The sequence below is a fragment of the Camelus bactrianus genome, chromosome 5 (assembly GCF_048773025.1).
Source record: "Camelus bactrianus isolate YW-2024 breed Bactrian camel chromosome 5, ASM4877302v1, whole genome shotgun sequence".
Taxonomy (NCBI): Eukaryota; Metazoa; Chordata; class Mammalia; order Artiodactyla; family Camelidae; genus Camelus; species Camelus bactrianus.
Genome location: NC_133543.1, coordinates 51,757,600 through 51,777,627, shown reverse-complemented (window position 1 = coordinate 51,777,627; position 20,028 = coordinate 51,757,600). Strand labels below are relative to the sequence as shown.

At 33.7% G+C, this 20,028-nt stretch overlaps 1 protein-coding gene across 8 annotated transcripts in view; it reads right to left on the bottom strand.

Annotated features, from left to right (window-relative positions):
* UBR3 (ubiquitin protein ligase E3 component n-recognin 3) overlaps positions 1-20,028 on the bottom strand; it is a 185,358-nt gene that overhangs the window by 124,438 nt on the left and 40,892 nt on the right. For all 8 annotated transcript variants that reach the window (XM_074363852.1, XM_074363851.1, XM_074363847.1 and 5 more), the window contains exons 6-10: positions 17,989-18,055; positions 13,684-13,814; positions 12,349-12,577; positions 6,492-6,671; positions 5,769-5,902 (exon numbers count right to left, since the gene is read on the bottom strand). In XM_074363852.1, coding sequence (XP_074219953.1) covers positions 5,769-5,902; positions 6,492-6,671; positions 12,349-12,577; positions 13,684-13,814; positions 17,989-18,055 — 741 coding nt within the window. The remainder of the gene's footprint in view (positions 1-5,768; positions 5,903-6,491; positions 6,672-12,348; positions 12,578-13,683; positions 13,815-17,988; positions 18,056-20,028) is intronic.

Here is a 20,028-nt window from a genome sequence, read left to right as displayed (position 1 = left end):
TGCAATTCAAAGTCACAGTGAGATACCACTTCACACCTACTAGGATGGCTATAACTTTTAAAATGTAAAATAAAAAGTGTTGGCAAGGATGTAGAGAAACTGAAACTCTCATACATTGCTGATGGAAATATAAAATGGTGCAGCCACTTTGAAGTTAAACATAGAGCTACCATATGACCAAGAAATTCTACTCTTATATACCCAAGAGAATTGAAAACATACATTCACACAAAAACTTGTAAGCAAACATTCAGAGTATCATTATCCATACTAGCCAAAAAATGAAGTCAACCCATGAATGGACAAATAAGTGTGGCACATCTACACAGTGGAATACTATTCAGCCATAAAAGTACTGAAGTATAGATACATATTACAACAGAGTCAAACCATGAAAATATTATGCTAAATGAAAGAAGCCAGAAACAAAAGGCCACATATATGATTTCATTTACATGAAATGTCCAGATTAGGTAAATTTATAAAGACAGAAGGGAGGTTAGTGGTTTCCAGGGGATGAGAGGAGGTTGAAATTGAGAGGTATGAGTTTTCTTTGAGGGGTAATAAATGTTCTGGAATTAGTGGGATGGCTTTGTGAATACACTATCAACTACTGAATTGTATAGTTTAAACTAATTAAAATGGTGAATTTTATGTTTTGTTAATTTTATCTCAACTTTAAAAAGTTTTTTTAAAGATATTTTGGGGCATCAATGCAGAATAAAAGCACAGGTGCCATCAAAATCAAATAGGTTAAACTCATTAGCTACATATATAACTTATTCTGGACCTTTAAAAAAAAGCTCTAAGACTCACATTTATATCCAATCCTCATAGCATCTTTTATAAAGTAGATAGTATCAACTCTTTCCTTCAGAGACTGATTTCTCCTTCACCCAGCTCAATTTCCATGTCCTGTTAATTCTTCCTCAACATTATCATGGAGGTTCACTTCCATTTCCTCCTATTTCTGATACTATTCAGACCAAATATCGCTTATCTAGAGTCCCTGTCAACAGTCTCATCCTGTTTAAATCTATCCTTTATGAGATTTATCTTTTTAAAAACATTACTTTACAAATTCTGTTCCCTATATCTTACTGAAAAAAAAGGAATGGCACTTACAAGTAACCTTAAATAATGTATCATAACAAACTAAACTGGCAGATAATTCATGGATAAATAAACATTTAAAACCAAATGTTCTACTATTCAGTCAAAAGTCTGAGTAAAGGGATACCATTGTATCCTCTTTGAACAAGTGTAAACTGATAAACCCTTCTGTAGAACAATTTGGAAAGTAGGTATCAAGAGTATTCAAAAAGGTGACTAGTTAATTCCATTTCTCAAGACAGCAATTTAATAATCATGTTCAGATCATCTCTCTCCCACCTCCCCATCACCATCACACCCATCCCCAAAAATTCAGTATGCATGCTGACTACTTACTAGTTTTATGACCTTGAGTGAACTACTTAAATTTTATGAGTCTCCGTTTCTCCATATGTTAAAATGGGCATACTACTACCTACCTCCTAGTACTGCTATCAAGAAGCAAATGAAATAATGTACATAAAACATTCTGTGTCACAGTCTAGCACTTCATCTCACAAGAACTAGCTAAGTGTTCCAAAGGGTCATAGCCAGAATCAACTTCTGTCAAGTTCCAGTAACCTAAAGTTGCCACTAGATGGAGATTTTACAGTGTGCCTATTATGTTCAGAAAGCAAAAATTAGTAAGATTCTAGAATACGGCATCCCTTTACCCAAGCTACCTGTTATTAATCTAGTATTATTTGTTTAACTACCTTTTAACATTTTCAAGAACCAAATAACATACAGGGCAATCATACAAAGAAAGTATGCTATCAGGTGAAGTTTCCTTTTTTAAATTGCTAATCCTTTAGTTTTATATTTTATAATTAAAGAGCACAAACATAAAGAAATAGCTTTTTTTTCCACTTAAAATAATAGTCCTTCTTCCAGTTTAAATTTCTAAAACCTGACAACACTGCTGCTAAAAAGCTCTAGACATTCTTGCTTAAGAGATAATTGTAGCAGAGTGGTAAAGAGCACTGGTTCTGAAATCAGATGGATTTATTTTCAAACTCAGCTTCCACTTGCAGCTGTGCAAATTTCGGCAAGTTATTTAACCTCTGAAAGAAAGGGATACTACTATCTACTATATAAGAGATGCTGTGAGGATTAGATAAGAACATAATGTAAGGAATATGGCGTAAAGAACAATGTCTGGCATAGTGCAGGCTCTCACCAGAACATCTTATCTAGGAACTAGATGCTCCTTTAGGCTGAGAAACTACTCTCTCAGATACTACCAGAACAATATGAACTTGTTTTCTTTCTGTCTTCACTTCTTAGATTAAGGGAACTATAACACATTGTAATCCTGACCTTCAAAACTGAAAAACAGACTACTTTCTGGAAACAATGATTTCTCATTATCACAGAGATAAACATAGTTCCAGCCTTGAAATTCAAATTCATCCTGAACACAGTTGTCAGAATAATCCTCCTAAAATACTGTTCTTTCCATATCAACACCATATCAATCCTCCTTCCTAAATTGCCATCTTCTGTTGGCTTATATGATGCTGCATTCTTCTGGTCTTTCTCTTCTCCCTCTCTGATGTCTAAATGTTAGTTTTTTCTTCAAGGTCCATTTCTCTTCTCTCCCTACTTGATCCCATCCCATCCCCTGGAGATAAATATCATTTATATTCCCAAGCGTCTAAAATTTACAACCCTAGTCTAGACTTCTCTTTTGAGCATGAAATTCATACATCCAACTCTTATATTCACTCACTAATTTCCACTTGGATGTTTCACAGGCATCTCAAACTTAATGTATCTGAAACTAACTCTGATCTCTCTAAACCTGCTTTTATATCTTTCTCACTTCTGTAAAATTACCACGATTCTATAAAATAGTTACCCAAAAGTCTCTTTCACTCATCAATAACATACAATCCATCACCACGCTTACTGATTCTACCTTCAAAATATATCTTTAATACCCAAAATATACCTTTAATACATCTTGAATTTCAAACCTGAATTTCCTAGACTATTATCATAGCACCTTAAATTGTCTATTTGTTTCTAGTCTTGATGCTCCCCAAGCTCCATTCAATCCCATCTTCCTAGCAAACAAAATGATCTTTTAAATATAAATCTGATCACATTAAACCCCTACTTAATATTCACTGGATTCTCCTTAAAATAAAATCCAAAGCTCCTTAACATGATCTATAAGAACCTACATTAATAATCCAACCCCTGCTTAACTCTCCAATTGCATCTTGTTCCACTCTGTGGCAGCAGCATAAACTCCTTAAAAGGACAAATCACTTTCCTACTGTAGGTAGGCTATTCCATATATCTCCCCTACTACCACCACTAACCTCCTTTTTAATTCTTCACACAGCTGGCTCCTTCCTACTCCTTCTTCAGAAAGGCCTTCCCTGATCCACAAATCTAATCATTCCCCACACTCATTACTCATAACAATCTGATATTTTCCTGTAGAATGCTTACAAAAGTTTACAAAATAAATCTATGTGCTTACTCACTTCATGTCTATCTCCCCTATTAGACTGCTCCATGAGAGCAATAACTGTTATCTATTTGGTTCAACACCCAAAACCCAAGCATCTAGATAGTGTCTGGCATAGAACAGCATTCAACAGAACTTTTCTGAATGAAAGAGCAAATAAGCCTTATATTATATAACAGACAGTTTTTTGACAAATGCTACAATGGAAATTAAACGAGGTACTATAAAAACAGAGACTGGAATCATAAATCTGAAAGAACTTAAAATGAGTAGATTAAATATCAGCTGAGTTTTATGAGTACAATTTTTGAAGAGCTAATACTAATGGTTCATCACTCCAGTTAGAATCACTGCCAAGGTCCGACTGCACATCAAACAAATCAAAATCTCTGACAGTAAGACTTAAGCACATGTATTTTTCAAGCTTCCCAGATGACTCTCATGTAAGAGAAGCCTGGACTAAGCACAGAGAATGAAAGCATATGTCAAAAAAGGAACTAACTTGAACAAAAGCACTGGAACCACAAAAGGAACTGCATGTTGAGGAATGGTAATCAATCCAATGAAGCCACTGAGATAGGTAAATTACAAGAGACAAATTTAAGGCAAACTGTGGAAGGTCTTAAATGCCTCTATAGGATATATGGACATTATCCTGTAGACAGATGAGAACTTGAATGATTTTAAGCAAAGAAGAGATACGTACAGACCTTACAATTAACTTAAGTATTAGGCCAGTTTAGAATAGGGAGAATCTAGAGGCAAGAAAATCAGTTAAGAAACCTTAACAACCCAGATTTTTTAAAAGATAAATTAAGACAGAGGAAAGAAGTAGTAGAGAGACATTTCTGGAATGGAAGAGAGAATTCGTAGTATCTGATTATAGCTTGAACACAACTGGTACAGCAAGGGGTAAAGGTTTCTATATTGGATAACTGCATCATTTAAAACACTAGGAAGGGGAGGGTATAGCCCAAGTGGTAGAACACATGCTTAGCATGCAGGAGGTCCTGGGTTCAATCCCCAGTACCTGCATTTAAAAAATAAAACAAAACTAATAATAAATAAATAAATAGACCTAATGACCATCCCCCCCAAAAATAAAATAAAAGACACTATACATAAAATGACATAAAGCACACAGTATGGACAAATGTTTTTAAAAAGTTAGTTAGGAACCTGAGAAAATCCATGTACTTTAAGGAGATCTAAGTGAATAACCAGAGTTGTTCGAAATTTGATACTATTTAGACTATAACAAAGTTGTGAGTCATCTACATTTAGAAAAAGCTGAAGTCGTTAGAGAACATACAAATCCGCTTAGAGGAGCACATACATTTAAGAGTATGTGTAAGAGAGCCTCATAACAACCTGTGAGGAAGAGCAGGCTTTGCTGTCCCATTTCCATTTTGTTTCCTTTAGTTTTTAAAAAGATAAGGAAAAAAAACTGAGAAGTTCAAATATTTTTAAATGAGTTGACCAAGTCACCTAAGCAGAAAGAGGCAGAGCCAAGACCACTATAAAATCTTATCCACCATGCTTACTGCTGGTATAGGCTACCAGGCTGGACTTCATGGCATCCATATAGCAAAATCTTAGTCAAGTCCTTAGTTTAATAGGGTCAGGAGTTTTCATTTTTCTAGACTGTCCAAGGATTCTGGAGACCCACAAACCAATACTTTAAAATGCAATAGTAAAATAAATATTTGTATAGAAAAACATAAATGCATACAATTATAAGCAAGTATTTCTTAACTACGAGAATTTATATTATTGCCGTGCTACTCTTAGATTCTTTTTACAAACAACTGGAAGTTTTATGGCATATATACTGATTTTGTGCTTGGAATCTTAACTTTATTGAGGACTATCCTCACTCCCTGAAGGCAAGAAGCATTAGGCAACTAACTGATAATGGGTAAAATAAAACAATAAAGATGAATGTGGAGACTCACACAGCTCCAAAGACTATTAATAATAAGGGAAGGGTGGAAAAATCTAATAATGTAAATAAATTCTAACCTGCCTAAGAATAATAATTACTGGCTCAGGTCAACTTTCACAAAGTGAATTCAGAATTAAACATTGCACATTATTACACACAATTAAACAAATCAATATTTTCACAAATCTTTTTCTTAAATAATTATTTTAAAGGTAAATACAGAAATTTATAAAAATATTTTCAACATACCCTAACTTTACAATGTGATAAGAGCCCCCACATTGGCTGTGCACAGGCCTCAAGTTCAGCAGCAAAGGCAGCATAGTAGGTCTGAGATTCAAACTCCACATGCTCATTTAGTTCTCGCTTGTTTAAGTTCATACCTTGCAAAAATTAAAACAGATATAAACTTTGCCAAATGGAAGCGAATACCTGTACTGAAAATCAAATAAAATACTGCCTAGTACCAAACACATTTTAATGTACACAACTGGCATAAATGATATAATATACATAGAAATTAATAGATTATTAAAAATAAAATAATCGTCTTTTTCGAATTCTTTACAAACTAGATTTTCTTAGAAACACTTAATGAATTGTCTCTTTCTTATAAAACATAATTGAATATATTAAATTAAAAAGTCAAAAGTATTTTAATTGATGCTAGCTGAAATTTTTATGAAAGTGTTATGACTCTTTCTTAGAGAACAGATTAGAAATTTCTGGATTAATGCTTTAAAATACTTTTAAAAATTACACTCCTGTTTCCTATGTAATACTTTGACATTTTTCATAACTGATACGTTTTTATGATCTTTTATTAAAATTCTTAAAAATACCAATTAATTAAAATGAGACATTTCACATGTAACTGACTGATGTGCAATTATCCTGTAGTGTTTGATAGTTTAACATTAGGCATTTTGTAAACTAAAAAAAAAAAAAAAATTTTTAAATTGAAATTCATACCTTGAAAGAAAGATACAAAGTTCATCCATGTCACTAACAAACCATGGTCCTCCAAAAATCTCTTAGCCACACTTTGATGAGAAAGGATATTAATAAAATCACTGACAAGAGGCCAATAAGTGTTATTCTTCAGTAATGCTTCTCCACAATTCACTACCACATGTAAACTATTTTCTTCATCTAGAACAGACATACACACCCAAAAAAAATTAGTTTAAAAAAAAGTTTTACCAGTTATATAGATTATACATTTTAGAATAAGAGACACCAAAATTCAAACCCCAGCCTGCCATTTAAGGTCTATATGGTTTTAGGTATATTACATAGCTCTGAATCAATCTCCTCATCTGTAAATTGGGGAAGACACATAACTTAAGGGAATTACATGAAATTTTAATGTAACACTTAGTTTATCATTATAATAATTACCACATGTCTAACATATTTCATAACATTTAGCTATGTATTTATAAAACATTTTCTTGACTTTCATGACAATGCAATATTTTCTGTTCCAATCAATAAAATGTTTTTACCCCTAGATTAATCTCATTCCATCTTTTCAATCATATCTGTATGACTTAAACAACATATATTTAATTGCTTTCTTCTATTCAAAGAACAGGTCGAAAACAATTTTTTAGCAACTATAGTATTTCAAAAATGAAAGAACAAAAACACACATAAACTTCTTAAGCCTTAAAAAAGTTCTCAAAGTTTAAGTACACTGTTGGAAGGAGGGGACAGGGAAAATTAGGCTTGCACAAAATCTTTACTATCAGAAGTTATAGTATATATGCATTAGCTCTCTTGACCTATTCCAGCTTAACTGACTCACTGGACAAACAAGCCCTCCATTCCCACTGTAAAACACACTAATATCCATAGTATACAGAATGCTCAAAGCTAGTAGCCTATTCCTTAGTACATAAGAGTCTGTTTATGTTTCTGTTTGCACTAATTGTTCTTTTTATTATAATTATAAAATTTAAATTAAAAGTATATAAACTTATAAAATGTGAATGCACAAATAGAGGTACTGCAAAAACTGGATCAAAAGCTTTTGAGAGACAATATAAGTGCGTAAGAAAATCTTAAGAGGAGAAAAATCATTAAAAGTACAGAAGGATTTTACACTCAGATTGTGTCACAAAAATCTTTTATGTTCTTATTCTACTTTAAAGAAACTGAAACTGGAAATCACAGATGGTACTTTACAGATGTAGCATATATAAGAAGCACGAGTGAGAACCCCAGTAAAGAAAACCATACCTTGAAAAATGCTTTGCCCAAAATTAAAAGATTGGAGAATAAACATGCATTCCTGTGTTTTAAGTTAAAATGCACTGTTTAAGATACCTATGTATCGTTTTTTAATAATTTCTCACTTTAACCAACTTTTTCAAGTAACCACCTCGTTGTTAAACTCATGAGCAAAGAGGGCTTCTACTGCACTTATTTTCCATAAATTAAATTTAGGTTTCAGTCCATCAAATTACTTTACCTAACTCTTAAATTTAACAATATATAAGAACAGGACCCACAAAGTTAAGCATGTTTGCTTTCAGTGCTTCGCAATAGGATGAGAGGTGTAACTGAATGAGGGAGTGGTGGTGAGGGACCTTTTACAAATTATCCACACCTGAGATTCAGAAAAGCCCTTTCAGACAACTACGGCCATTCCAAGTTGGTGAACCACTGCTATTGATGAGACAGTACTTAGGTATGCTGGGATATTTAAAAACTTTTTAAACATTTAGAAGCACTGTTCTATTTAATTGAAATCAGAGGATGAATAAGCAGAATATAATTAATCAAAATCACTGTTTTCCTGACACTGCTTTAAAAACTACTGTTCTTGTGAAAAACATCTTGGAATCTTAAATGAAATAAAATGATTAGAATTAGAACTTCTATTTTTAACCAACTGGTACTTTTCCAACTATAGACAGAAAGCAGTGATTCAGTGTTAAATGATATTCACTCATCAATATTTATCGAGCTCCTACTGAGGGTCAGGTATTGTAGTAAGCTCTAAGAATAAAGTGGTAAAAAAAAAATCAAGATTTACACAGTCCCTCTCTCCACTGAGATTAATATCTAAGAAGACAAAGTATGGTAAGGGCTGTAACAGAAAAAGTACAGGAAGTTATAAGAACAAATAAAGCTGGGCTACAATCTAGGAAGAGAGTTTCCTGAGGAAGTGATGTTGTACTGAGATGTAGAATGAAGCAGGAATTAGGACTAGCCAAATAAACTACATATAGGGGAGGAAGTGGTGTTCTAGGTGGAGTCACTGGGACAAAGAATACAGAGGATAGGTGACACAAATGAGTCTAGAGGGCCTTATAAATCAGCTTCTGGAGTTTGCAATTCATGTGAAGAGAATGGCAAGCCCCAGAGGGGGTTTTAAGAGAGAGGACATGACTACATGTGGAGTATGGGGAATGACTAAAGGAGGGTGGTGATGACTAGTACTAGATAGGCCTAGAGATGGCAATGGCTTGAATTATGGTGCTGGCATGAAGATGCAGAGATGAAGAGAACTGGTTATTCTAAGATGTTTAGAAGGATTTAAATGACAGACTTGGTCGTGTTCACTATGTCTACAAGGAGTAAGAAGTCAAAAATGACCTCCAGGTTTTTAGATTGGGCAGCTCTGTAGATGGCTAGGGTGGTACCAAAACACCCACTTGAGCACTAATACATTCATACATTTACACACACACGCACACATGCAATAACAGAAAAGAAGCAAAAGAATGAGTTTTTGGTGTGGACATTTGTGTGTCTGAAGTGCTTATAGACAGCCAAAGGATATAGTTCAATAAACAATTTGATACACAAGACAGAAGATCAGGCATTACCAGCAACTACAGACATTCCTATAGTTATGCAACACACAGTTTTCATCTTAGAGAGACAGTTTCTTAAGACAAATTCTAAAATTTCAGGGATATAAAAAGTTATGCGTTACATTTGGAATCACAAGTAGTATGGTGCAGAAATGAGTACAACAAAATAAAAGTGTAAGGAAGGGATTATGTACAATCAGAGGCTTTTTCCTTTTAATCTTCAGCTGTTGCCATGGCCGTGTGAATTCCTACTGTATTAGCTACTACGTTTACTAACAGTATAGACAAAATTTTCAAATATTATCTAATGACAATGTATACAAAGGTTAGATAAAGGGTACTGAAAAAATAAAAAGAAAGCATAGAGCTCCTGTGTAATATCTGTGGCTAGCTCAATATATTTAAAGCTCATTCCAATACTCTTCATGTAAAAACAGGGAAAGCATATGGTGCTTTCAGAAAACCAGTAAATATGTATCATGAAATGTTATACTACTTTTGAAAGAGGAGGGAAAAAAACATAGCAGCTAAAGATAGTGTTAGACTTGGCTTAGAAATAATGTAATTTACTACTAGAAAAAATGTATTTGTATTTCAAGGTTTCAGCAATGCTACTTACAGCTATTTAGCTTCTGGAAAATTCAGTTTGTATAAGAACTCCCAGGACAAACTAATACTGCATTAGAAGGAAGTATATGTAGAAAGCAATTAAGTCCATGTAATATGATTTAAGAAAGTATGGGAAAAGTGAGAAACACAGAGACACCACGACCAAGTGCCAAGAAACACCAATACTGACGGAACAGTAGAAAACTATCTCAGGCCACAAAATGAATAGAGAATCAACAGTGTGAAATGCTAATGAAAGTAAAGCAAGATAAGGTCCAAAGTGTTGCCACTGGCTTTCTTATCATGTACTCACAGAAAGGGTTCCCATATAATTTATCATGTAAACTGGGATACTCTTGAGAGTAAAAAAGACTGTTTTAAAAACTATGTCAAAATAACAAGCATAACTTGGAGCTGTCCTGAAAAAGGACATGTGGCCGCTGGAGTCATGGCAATTTTGGAGACAGAAATAGAATGATGGAAGCTGATGCTAGATTGAAGTGGGTTAATGAGTGACTGGAAGATAAAACAAATAGAAAACTCTCTCAGGAAAGCTGGCTATAGAAGAAAATGGGAGGCAGACTCATATACATCTTCTTCCCAAACATTATTCCTTGAAATGCAAACCATATATAACAAGCACAGCTAAACCACTTGGTCAAGAAAATAGACTCCAGACTCTTTTCAAAAGAGTAAATGCTTCTAATTCTTTTTAAGTTTTCCAGTTTATAAATTAAAAATACTACTTTTGTGAAAAATCCTTTTCTAATTATGTAATTCTATGTATAAGAACATCATTGATACAATTGAATGGTGAAGAATACTATTTCAAAAAAGAAAAAAGAAAGAGCAATATGTGTAGCTAAATCTCTAGAAAAGAAAAGGTCATCCTACACAAAGACAGAAAAACTATAACACAAAGCAGCTTTTAAATTTTCCTTTAAAAAAGTAAAGAGGTATATCATTTAACATAACTAATGTATTATTCTCCCACTATACCTACAATGGGAAGGCAGAGTTACATAGTGGGCAAGAATATGGATTTTGCGGACACCCAGCCTTACCACTTACAGCTATAAAACCATATAGATCATTGACGTCTCAACTCCTTAGCCACTGCCTCATCTATAAAATGGAAAAAACAGTATCTACTCCAAAGAATTACTGGGATGGTTAAATTAGATAATACATATAAAGTACTACCAAAAAAAAGCATGGTATATATATTGAGTGCTCAAAAGATGTAGCTATCATAATTATTAGCAAGCTCTTGTTATATACAAGGCATCATGCCCTGCACTGAGCACTATATAAATTTTCAGACTACGGTATCATATCTGAGAATAGGCAGACTATCACTATAAAAAGCAAATAAGAGCTGATATGCAAAAGGAGGCAACAGTAGAAAGCAAGTCTCAAGTACAAGATCTCCCATCCACAGAGACTGGAAAGGTCCTAAGATTTAATTTGAGATATTGTTTGTTGTTAATGCTTAGCCCCAGGTGCCAACAAGTGAAGACACAGTCCTATTAATGTTGGCCTGGCTGTGTTGTGGCTAAGAACAAAGATTCTGACCTCAGGAGATATAAAGTCCTTCTTGGCTCTGTCATCTACTAGCTATATTATCTATGGCAAATGACTTAATTTCTCTAATCCTAAATTTACTCATCTTTAAAGCAGAAATAATAATAATGCTAATCTAGATAGCTGTTCAAAAGCTTAACCGAGACAACACATAAACAGTATTAACAGTGCCTAGTACGTAGCAAATATTCAAATAATATAAATTATTTTAGGGAGGTAAAGTCAAGATGAAAGACCACAAAGAAATAAGAATGGGAGGAATTCCTAGAAATGTTATGGCAATTTGAGGAGTATCAACCATATAGTAGGCATAAAGGAAGAAAATTAAAGATTACACTAAAGGAACATATAAAAGGCAAGATTTATTCCAACTTTTAAATTATATAAGTATACACATATAAAATGTCTAAGGCTGCCAGTAACAAATTCATGATTAAAAAATAGAAACATATCTAATAAGAAAATGGTTAAATAAATTATGGCAAAGTCATGTGATATTACTACCTGCAATCATTAAAAAATATGTTCTTGACATGTACACTATGATAGCATATTTTAAAATGTGTATTTGTATCTATAAATATACTTATAACACAGAAAAAGACAGAAAAGAAACATCCCAAAATGTTAATAACAGTTATCTATGAATACAAAACTGTAGAAAATTTTACTGAAAATTTTCAAAAATTTTCTTTATCAGACATGTATTATTTTATATTTTTAAAAGCTACTTTTAAGCATAAAAGGAGTTTTAAGACCAGTTATATAAAGTACACTTACAAAAAGAGTGAAAATAATTCTGAGTTTACCTTGTAGCTCACTTTTAATAAGGCAACTTTCCATCATGTATAATAGCACAGTGACCATAATATCCAGCAGCTGACATTCTTCTGTTACCTGTCTGGCTAGCTCCTCATTGCTGAACAACTGAACACTAATATGCACAATTCTGTTAGACATTGTGTCTGATTCATGGCTTTTCTTCAGTGTTTTCATAATGAAAGCATAATGCTGAACAAAAGTTTTTGTAAAAGCAACCTGTAAAATGTTTTAAGTAAGAAGGAATAAAACAGTTTAACTTTGAGTTTTACAATACATTTTCCAATATATTATATTAGTATTTTAAAGCTATTATTAGCTTATGATGATGTCCAAGGTAATTGAAAAAATAATTTCAACAAAGATGGTAGTCTTATATTTTCCCTTTTTTGGATAATTAGCAAAATACTTTATTGGTTAAAAAAATGTTTAACATGAATTTAAAATTATTAAAGTTTTAAGAAAATTACAAATATGGTTTAAAAATACAAATCTTCACTTTGCTCAAAAATACATCAATTTACTAATGTCAAAGTAGGGTCTTTGTCCTGTGCTACTTTAAACAAAATCTAAAATCTCAGCTGAAAACCATTGCAGAATTGTTTATATAACTAAACCATAAGTCAGTCAATGTGATTACTCCAAAAGAAGTATCTTCTCCTATTTGATCTGAAAGCTGACCACTATTCTAACTAAATATGCTTCACTGTACATGTACATGCACATGTACTTTTTCTCTGTTTTTTTCCTCAAGCAGGTATAAAGACACAAAACAATGGCATTTTAAAGTGTCACTCCTAAAGAGGCCTTACTACGTAAACCAGAAGAAGAACCATAACTTACTGTATTTTGAGACACTAGGCTCTGCCATAATCACACAGTAGTAACAGATGGGTCCACACCCTCTGAGACCAGAGACTCACCTATCTACACGTGCCTATGAGTCAGTAACTGTTGTGTTTTTAATAGTTATGGCCAGCAGGTACTAACACCACGCTTTTTCCAGGCTTAACCGCACAATTGAAATTCATTTGCCCTCCCTTAAACATTTTCATAGCACCTTGTACCTCTCCTTCAGAGAACTTAACTACAGTTTGTAACTATATACTTATTTGTGCAGTTGTTATTTTTGTTTGTCCCCTAGCAATCCCTTTGGACCAAGTTTCATGCAGAAAGGCAACCCTTAGGAATCCTGCTCAATACTGTGCTTTTTATGCAAGCTCTGTTTTGACAACAAAGCTGAGAAATATACCAAAAAGATTTAGTAATGAAAAAGCAAAGAAAGAGCAGCGAAGTCCAGAAAGGAAGGAAAAAAATGTAGATACCTTGTACTCTTGATCTGGAAGCATGTTGAGTAAGAAAGTCACCATCTTCTGGGGGAATTCATACTTTATAGTCCAAAACAATAGCTCTTCTAAGAAACTTTTATGTTTCAAAACATCCATTATAGATTGATCTACATAAGAAAAATAAAATTTATCACCTAATGATTTAAGTTGTTCATCTCATATAAACCTTACAATAATTAATAACCCATCAACCTCAAACACCTGTAAGTACTTAACAAATAAGGGTATCTTTTCAATAATTCAGTGATAATGCTAACAATATAAAGCTAGGTTTCTATAATGTCCACAGTCTATACATAATAAAACACTTAATCCTTATAATTTAATATAAAGGAGTTACCAGAAAAGTAAGTAATTACTTGTCATTAAACATAAGCCATTTATCTAAAATTTCTACTAAGATTCAAAATAATTATCTTACAGGAATAATATTCATAGCACTTAATTTAAAATAGTAATAATTTTAAACTAAAAACATACTATTAAGAACATAAACTCCAAAGTTATCTAAATGTTTTGTTTTGAAAAAAAATCTTTATAGCATTTAATAATTTATCTATTCCTTTAAAATTATTCTTCATAAATTAAATACTGACTTCACTAGAGAAAATAATCACTAATGCATTGCCTACTCTAGCACACAGAAGCATTTACTTTTTTTGATTGGAATATACCAGGAAATGTATAAAGTATTAGATATGCTTACTTGCACTGGACTCAAGATGACCTTTTCATGCATAGAGGAAAAAGGTAATCAAAGAGGGAATAAAATTATCTACTGGAAAGCCTATTTCTAACGCCAAGTGCCACTCTTTGAAGGCTAGGCTGTCTCTAGCTTATCTCTGCCCCCTCGCCATGCTTAATCAACAGAAAGGTCTCAACAGGTGTATGATGAACTGAATATTTTTAACACTTCAGCTATCTCTTTCTCTCATTTTCCCTAATTTTTTCCCTTAAAAATGAACCAGAACATTCTACTAATCTTTGTTGGAGCAGAATATCTTGGGATACTGCTCTGGATCATCAGCTGTATATAAGGATGTCAAGAGGATACAGCATGTGTCAACTATGAATGGACTGGCTCCATGACAATGCTTAAGCAGGGATTAGAGTTAGATGAGAGATTTGAAAAAATACTATCACATCTACCAAAATACTCAGGTACAACCCTAAGTATATTACAGTTCAAGCTGTCTTGCAGGGTAACCCTGTATAGTTTCTTCAATTAACCCTACTCCAGTGTCATAGTTCATATTATTAAGTAATGTGTTCATATCACATCTCCTCAGGTAACGGGTCTAAAAGATTAACAACTCAATATTTAATCACTCTCTTGATTCTTTTGTAAAACATTGAGTTTAACAAGTTAAATACGCTCTAATAAGTTCTTCTGAGATATAACTTTAACCCAATTTTCCATTAATAATTGATAATCCACTATTTTCAGAATAATATTGTCATTAATCTAGAGACACTATGATTTTAACTACAGAAAGGCAAAAGTATCTGCTAATCCCCCAACTAACTCCCTTTCAATGGGGCCTTCAGTATAAGCCATATGTAGTAGGAATGAAAATACAAACATGATTACACTATACATCCATTTACTGGAAACAATAATTCTTTCTTTTCCAAAACTCAGAATTTTCTACTTATAAAACAGAAATCTCTTCCTCCTGAAATAGATCATTCTCAGGATACGGCAATGATTTAAAACAGAAATAAACCAGTCCTGCAAAAAATGAGGTAAAATATCTTTAAAGGCACACACTGACAGATTCAAAGTAAAAAGCAATAAAATTAGGGACCAAGTGAATCAGGTAGAAAGAATATAAAGATGATAATTAAAACTCAGAATGTAATCCACAGCACACATTGCTGAAGCCAATTTAATTCTCAAAATTCACTTGGTACTAACATGATTAAAAATTTCACATACTACCAAAAAAATAAAATAAAACCCTCACAGATAAGCGCTTCTGAAAGTACTTACAAAGCTGAACAAAACTAGTAGTATTAATTTTAGACTTCATAGTTATAACTCTCTGCAAGTTTGTATTAGCCAAAGAAAAGCCTGATGCTACCATAATTATTACATGTCAAGCACTGAAAAAGATATATCTACTTTGTTTCAAATAAATAAAACAACCTGAATGCACCAGAAAAGCTGTGGCTTCTACTAAAATGAAAATAGCTGCAGTTATGGACAATCCAATTTTTCCATCTTCAGACCAAAAGAAAAGAAAAGAAAAACCCCCACAATGCCTTCACTGTTGTTTTTAAAGTAAACTATATCAGTCTCCCAAGATATTTAAAGCATGTATTACGTGTTTTATGTGTTATGGAAATATGGTTAGAAATGCTTCCATTAGTTACATATGATTATCTACCTTTAAAAATCTTGATTAAATTATCATAACATTTGCAATGCCCTAAATCACCCTTAAGTCAAATGTGAAAGAGATTTTTGAAGAATCAATATGTGGTACAAACGCATGACAATGTTTAATCAGTTTAATCAGTCAGCTAAGTCCAGGCTATGCAACTCATGAGCTCAAAAAACTTGACTATCTAAACGAGGCCCTCTGGGTCTCAGCTCCTTCATTCTTAAAATTTAGGTTTTGACAATGTGTTAGCACCATGCCTCTCCTCTTGCCTGTCGTTACATATTTTCAACTCACTTTTAAACCATTTAATCAAATTCTTACAAAAACCAAACCGTTCTCTGGACTTCACATATTTTCAAAAGCAACAGAATTTCCATGTACATACTTAATCAAAAATGGTAACTGACCAAGTCTTAAATCTCTGTAGTACTTCTTACCCATAGAGGAAGGTAGAGAAGACAAATGATCCAATCTCATATGTAAAAAAAATTCAGGTGTGAAAGAAATAAACTTCAAGGTAAAGTCTGCATAAAAAAAGCATCTTCAGAGTTTGACCAGGGTGAGAGGAAAGAACGACCTCTTACACCATAATATGTATTTTTTGGACAACCCTGAAGCTTAAACTCAAGTATATGCCTAACAATCTGCTGCAACTCAGGTGTGTCTCAAGGACTCAGATAAACACATAGACAACTCTGGTAAGTTCAAGGGCCAGGTAGCCATACGGATTTCTGATTTCTTTCAGGCAACCCAGGTACTCGGCTGGGCCATGAAGAAGTCTGGAAACATGCTGCATGTGTGCATCCTGGACACCAAACAAAATTTCATGACCTTTGCTAGCAGCCCACATTTAAATGCAGCAGCACAACTAACTGGGAACAGGCTTACAAAATGACACTCAGTTGAAACTGCCTGCTTGCTCCACCTTTCACGCAGTCCTAAACATTCCACAAGACACAGCACCAGAAGTAAGAATCTTTTCATTAAAATAATATTTTAACCTCTGAAGACTCTCTAAGAGACCATACTAACCCAGAAAATAGACTATGTTATGATCTAGAAAGCCATGGCAAAAATCCAGAGCACAGGCTGCCAACTAACAACAAGTACTCTAGAAACACTTTAAGGGAGGGTCAAGAATATACAATGATAAAGCATTTAAACTCTGGGATTTGAATCAAAGATCTATCTCTCAGCTGTTATGTCTAACATGCCTCCATTTCCCCATTCATAAAATAGTCATAATAAAACCTCCTTCATATGGTTACTTTCAGAATTAAATAAAACAATGCATGTGACGTGCTTAGCACTGTATCTTGCATATACAAAAAGTCCAATAAATGTTACTCATTATTATTACTAATCTATTCCCTCACTACAGGCATATCTCCTTCCTTCTTTGAGTAAATATGTATTGAGTCCTTACTAAGCCCTTAATGTGTGCAAAGTGTCATTCATCCTCATTCATTCTCACTCTCATTCTCTTTGACTTTCCCTATTTTCTCTCACACACACACTATCTCCCCCTTGCTTGTCCTTTTTCACTCTAGAAATTGCATACCCTAATTATAAACAGATGTAAAGTAAATTAAAACTTTACACCAAAAATGCTGGATCCGAGTCAAGATTCAATGAAAAATCTTTTTTTCTGGCTCAAATATAATATTGCACATTTTATGAAGAAAACAATAAACAAAATCTCAACAGTAAGGGTCTTACTTGCTTTTGATGTCCCCTACATTCCCTAACAGCATTTTCTCCATCATTAGACAAATCTAATAACGTAACGCTCCCTTCAAATGGCTTTGATGTCAATATGGCTAGCCAACCAGTGTTCTTAGTGATAAAGCATTTTTAGGAGATTTTTGCAAGGAAAAAACAAAAATATAAATACCTTTGGTGTTACTGCTTAGTTTGACCCTCTTTCTCTTGCCCAGACCTTGACTCCCATCCTGGTCCTCCTGGAGGAAAACAAAATTAGCATTATCTATAGTCTTATAGTCTTAGTCATGAATTTACACATTTTATATAAATATAAATATGCTTATTAATTATATTAAATATTTAATATAGGCATGCTTACATATTATTAATCAACAATTTTACTTTTTATGTATTTGCTATATAATAAAATATATTTTAATGCTGCTAACTTTAAACTGAAGATTAAATTTCAAATTAGAATCATAATTAAAACATAAAATGAAAGTCCTTAGGATTAAAAATATAAGAGTTCTTAAACTTAATCTGTGCTTCTAATGAAAGACTCTTAAACACTCCAAAATACCAAAATAAAATTTTCCTAACCTTATAAATAAAATCAAATGCACAAAGAAGCTAAAGGGGAGGGGAGAGCACATTAGCATAGGAATGAAAGAGAGCAGGGGAAGAGGACTAAAACAATGAATAGAGGAACAGCTTTGAAGAATCTAAGACAAAATGAGTTCAAGTTATGAAAAATAAGCACAGCATATTAAAAGCTGGAGATGACAGTTAAAAAATAATAATAAAAACAAATTAAAATGTGCTTAGGAAAAAAATCCAAGAAGAAAATACAGACACATTTCTGCTCACATGTGATACATTCATTTCCGGAAAAAAACCTCACATTAAAAATGACAAGGCTTATGGAGAATAAAAGGGTGAGGGGCAGAGCACTCTAACTAAAGATTAAGTAACAAAAGCATTAACTGGGACCTGGGGAGAGCATTGGATACCCAGGTAAACATCTTGGAGTGATCTGGGGCTGTCTCAGGGGATGATGACACTGTACCACAACAACAGAGTGGGAAGTTAGCTGGCTGGGACAACACAGAGGGAAGAAGAGCAGAGAAAGCAGCCTGCTACTAAGGAAACCAATGTGAGGCTAGGGATGTGCCTCTTAGGGAGGGAGCCATGGGTGCAGGTGCTCATTTCTAATTTTCTTTAAATGTTGCAGAAAAGGCTCTTGCTGCCTTCACAGTTCAGGGTGTTTTCCCCTCCAGTTACAGGATATGATTCTACCCCATTATCCCAGCTCTCCTGAACTAGGAAAAAACTGCACAGGAATCCAAAACTTCCATGTTACACTGTTATCTTTTTCCTATCTTCCAAACATATATGAGTCAACCAGTATTATAAAGACATGTGTAGGAATATTTTGGAATACAGTCTGTTGTGTTAACCAAACATGTTAATGGCTGGTTAGAACTGTGGTACAAATTCCCAGATACTTTCTCAATTAAATCAAATCTCCAGAGCAGAAAAGCCTCAGCTTCAGCTGCTGTTTCACCTACTGGTGTAGCCTCCTTGGCCTACATACCACAACCAACATCAGGTTTCTGCCAAGTCCAGCATCAGTCCTCAGGACCAGTCTGGGGTTTCCCAGAGAGACTACTTAGCTCAGTTATTCAGCATTTACTAAGCACTTCAATATGCCCTCCCTGTTAATTCCCACCAAAGCCAGGCTTCTATGGCCATCTACTTGGCAGCAATACTGATGGTCAAACTACACTCTCTCCATCCTCTGCCACTGTCAACTTGCCCTTGGAAGAAACTCAGCCAGTATGAAATTTGGAGCCATAAAAGACAGAAAACAAGACACAAGAATGCCAAATCATGCCACAGGACCCAGAAGGTTCTAAAGTTTGAGATTTTAGCTAACAGCCATTTATGAAACTGTTCTCCCAGCCCTCAGAGAAAAGACCAAAAATTTTTTTAATGTTACATTCTAGGTTACAATTACTTCATAATTTCAAATATAAACTTCCTATGAAAATATGTCCTCGATCAAGCAATGGTCATGGCAATACAAAGTTCTATAGATTTCCCAACCTTATACTCTAAAGGACAAGTAAAATTAGCCAAGCAATGGATTCCAGAAGAAGACAGCATGTACAAAGACACAACAATGAAAGTCTAGAAACAAAGACCAGTGAGTTGAGCTTGACATCAT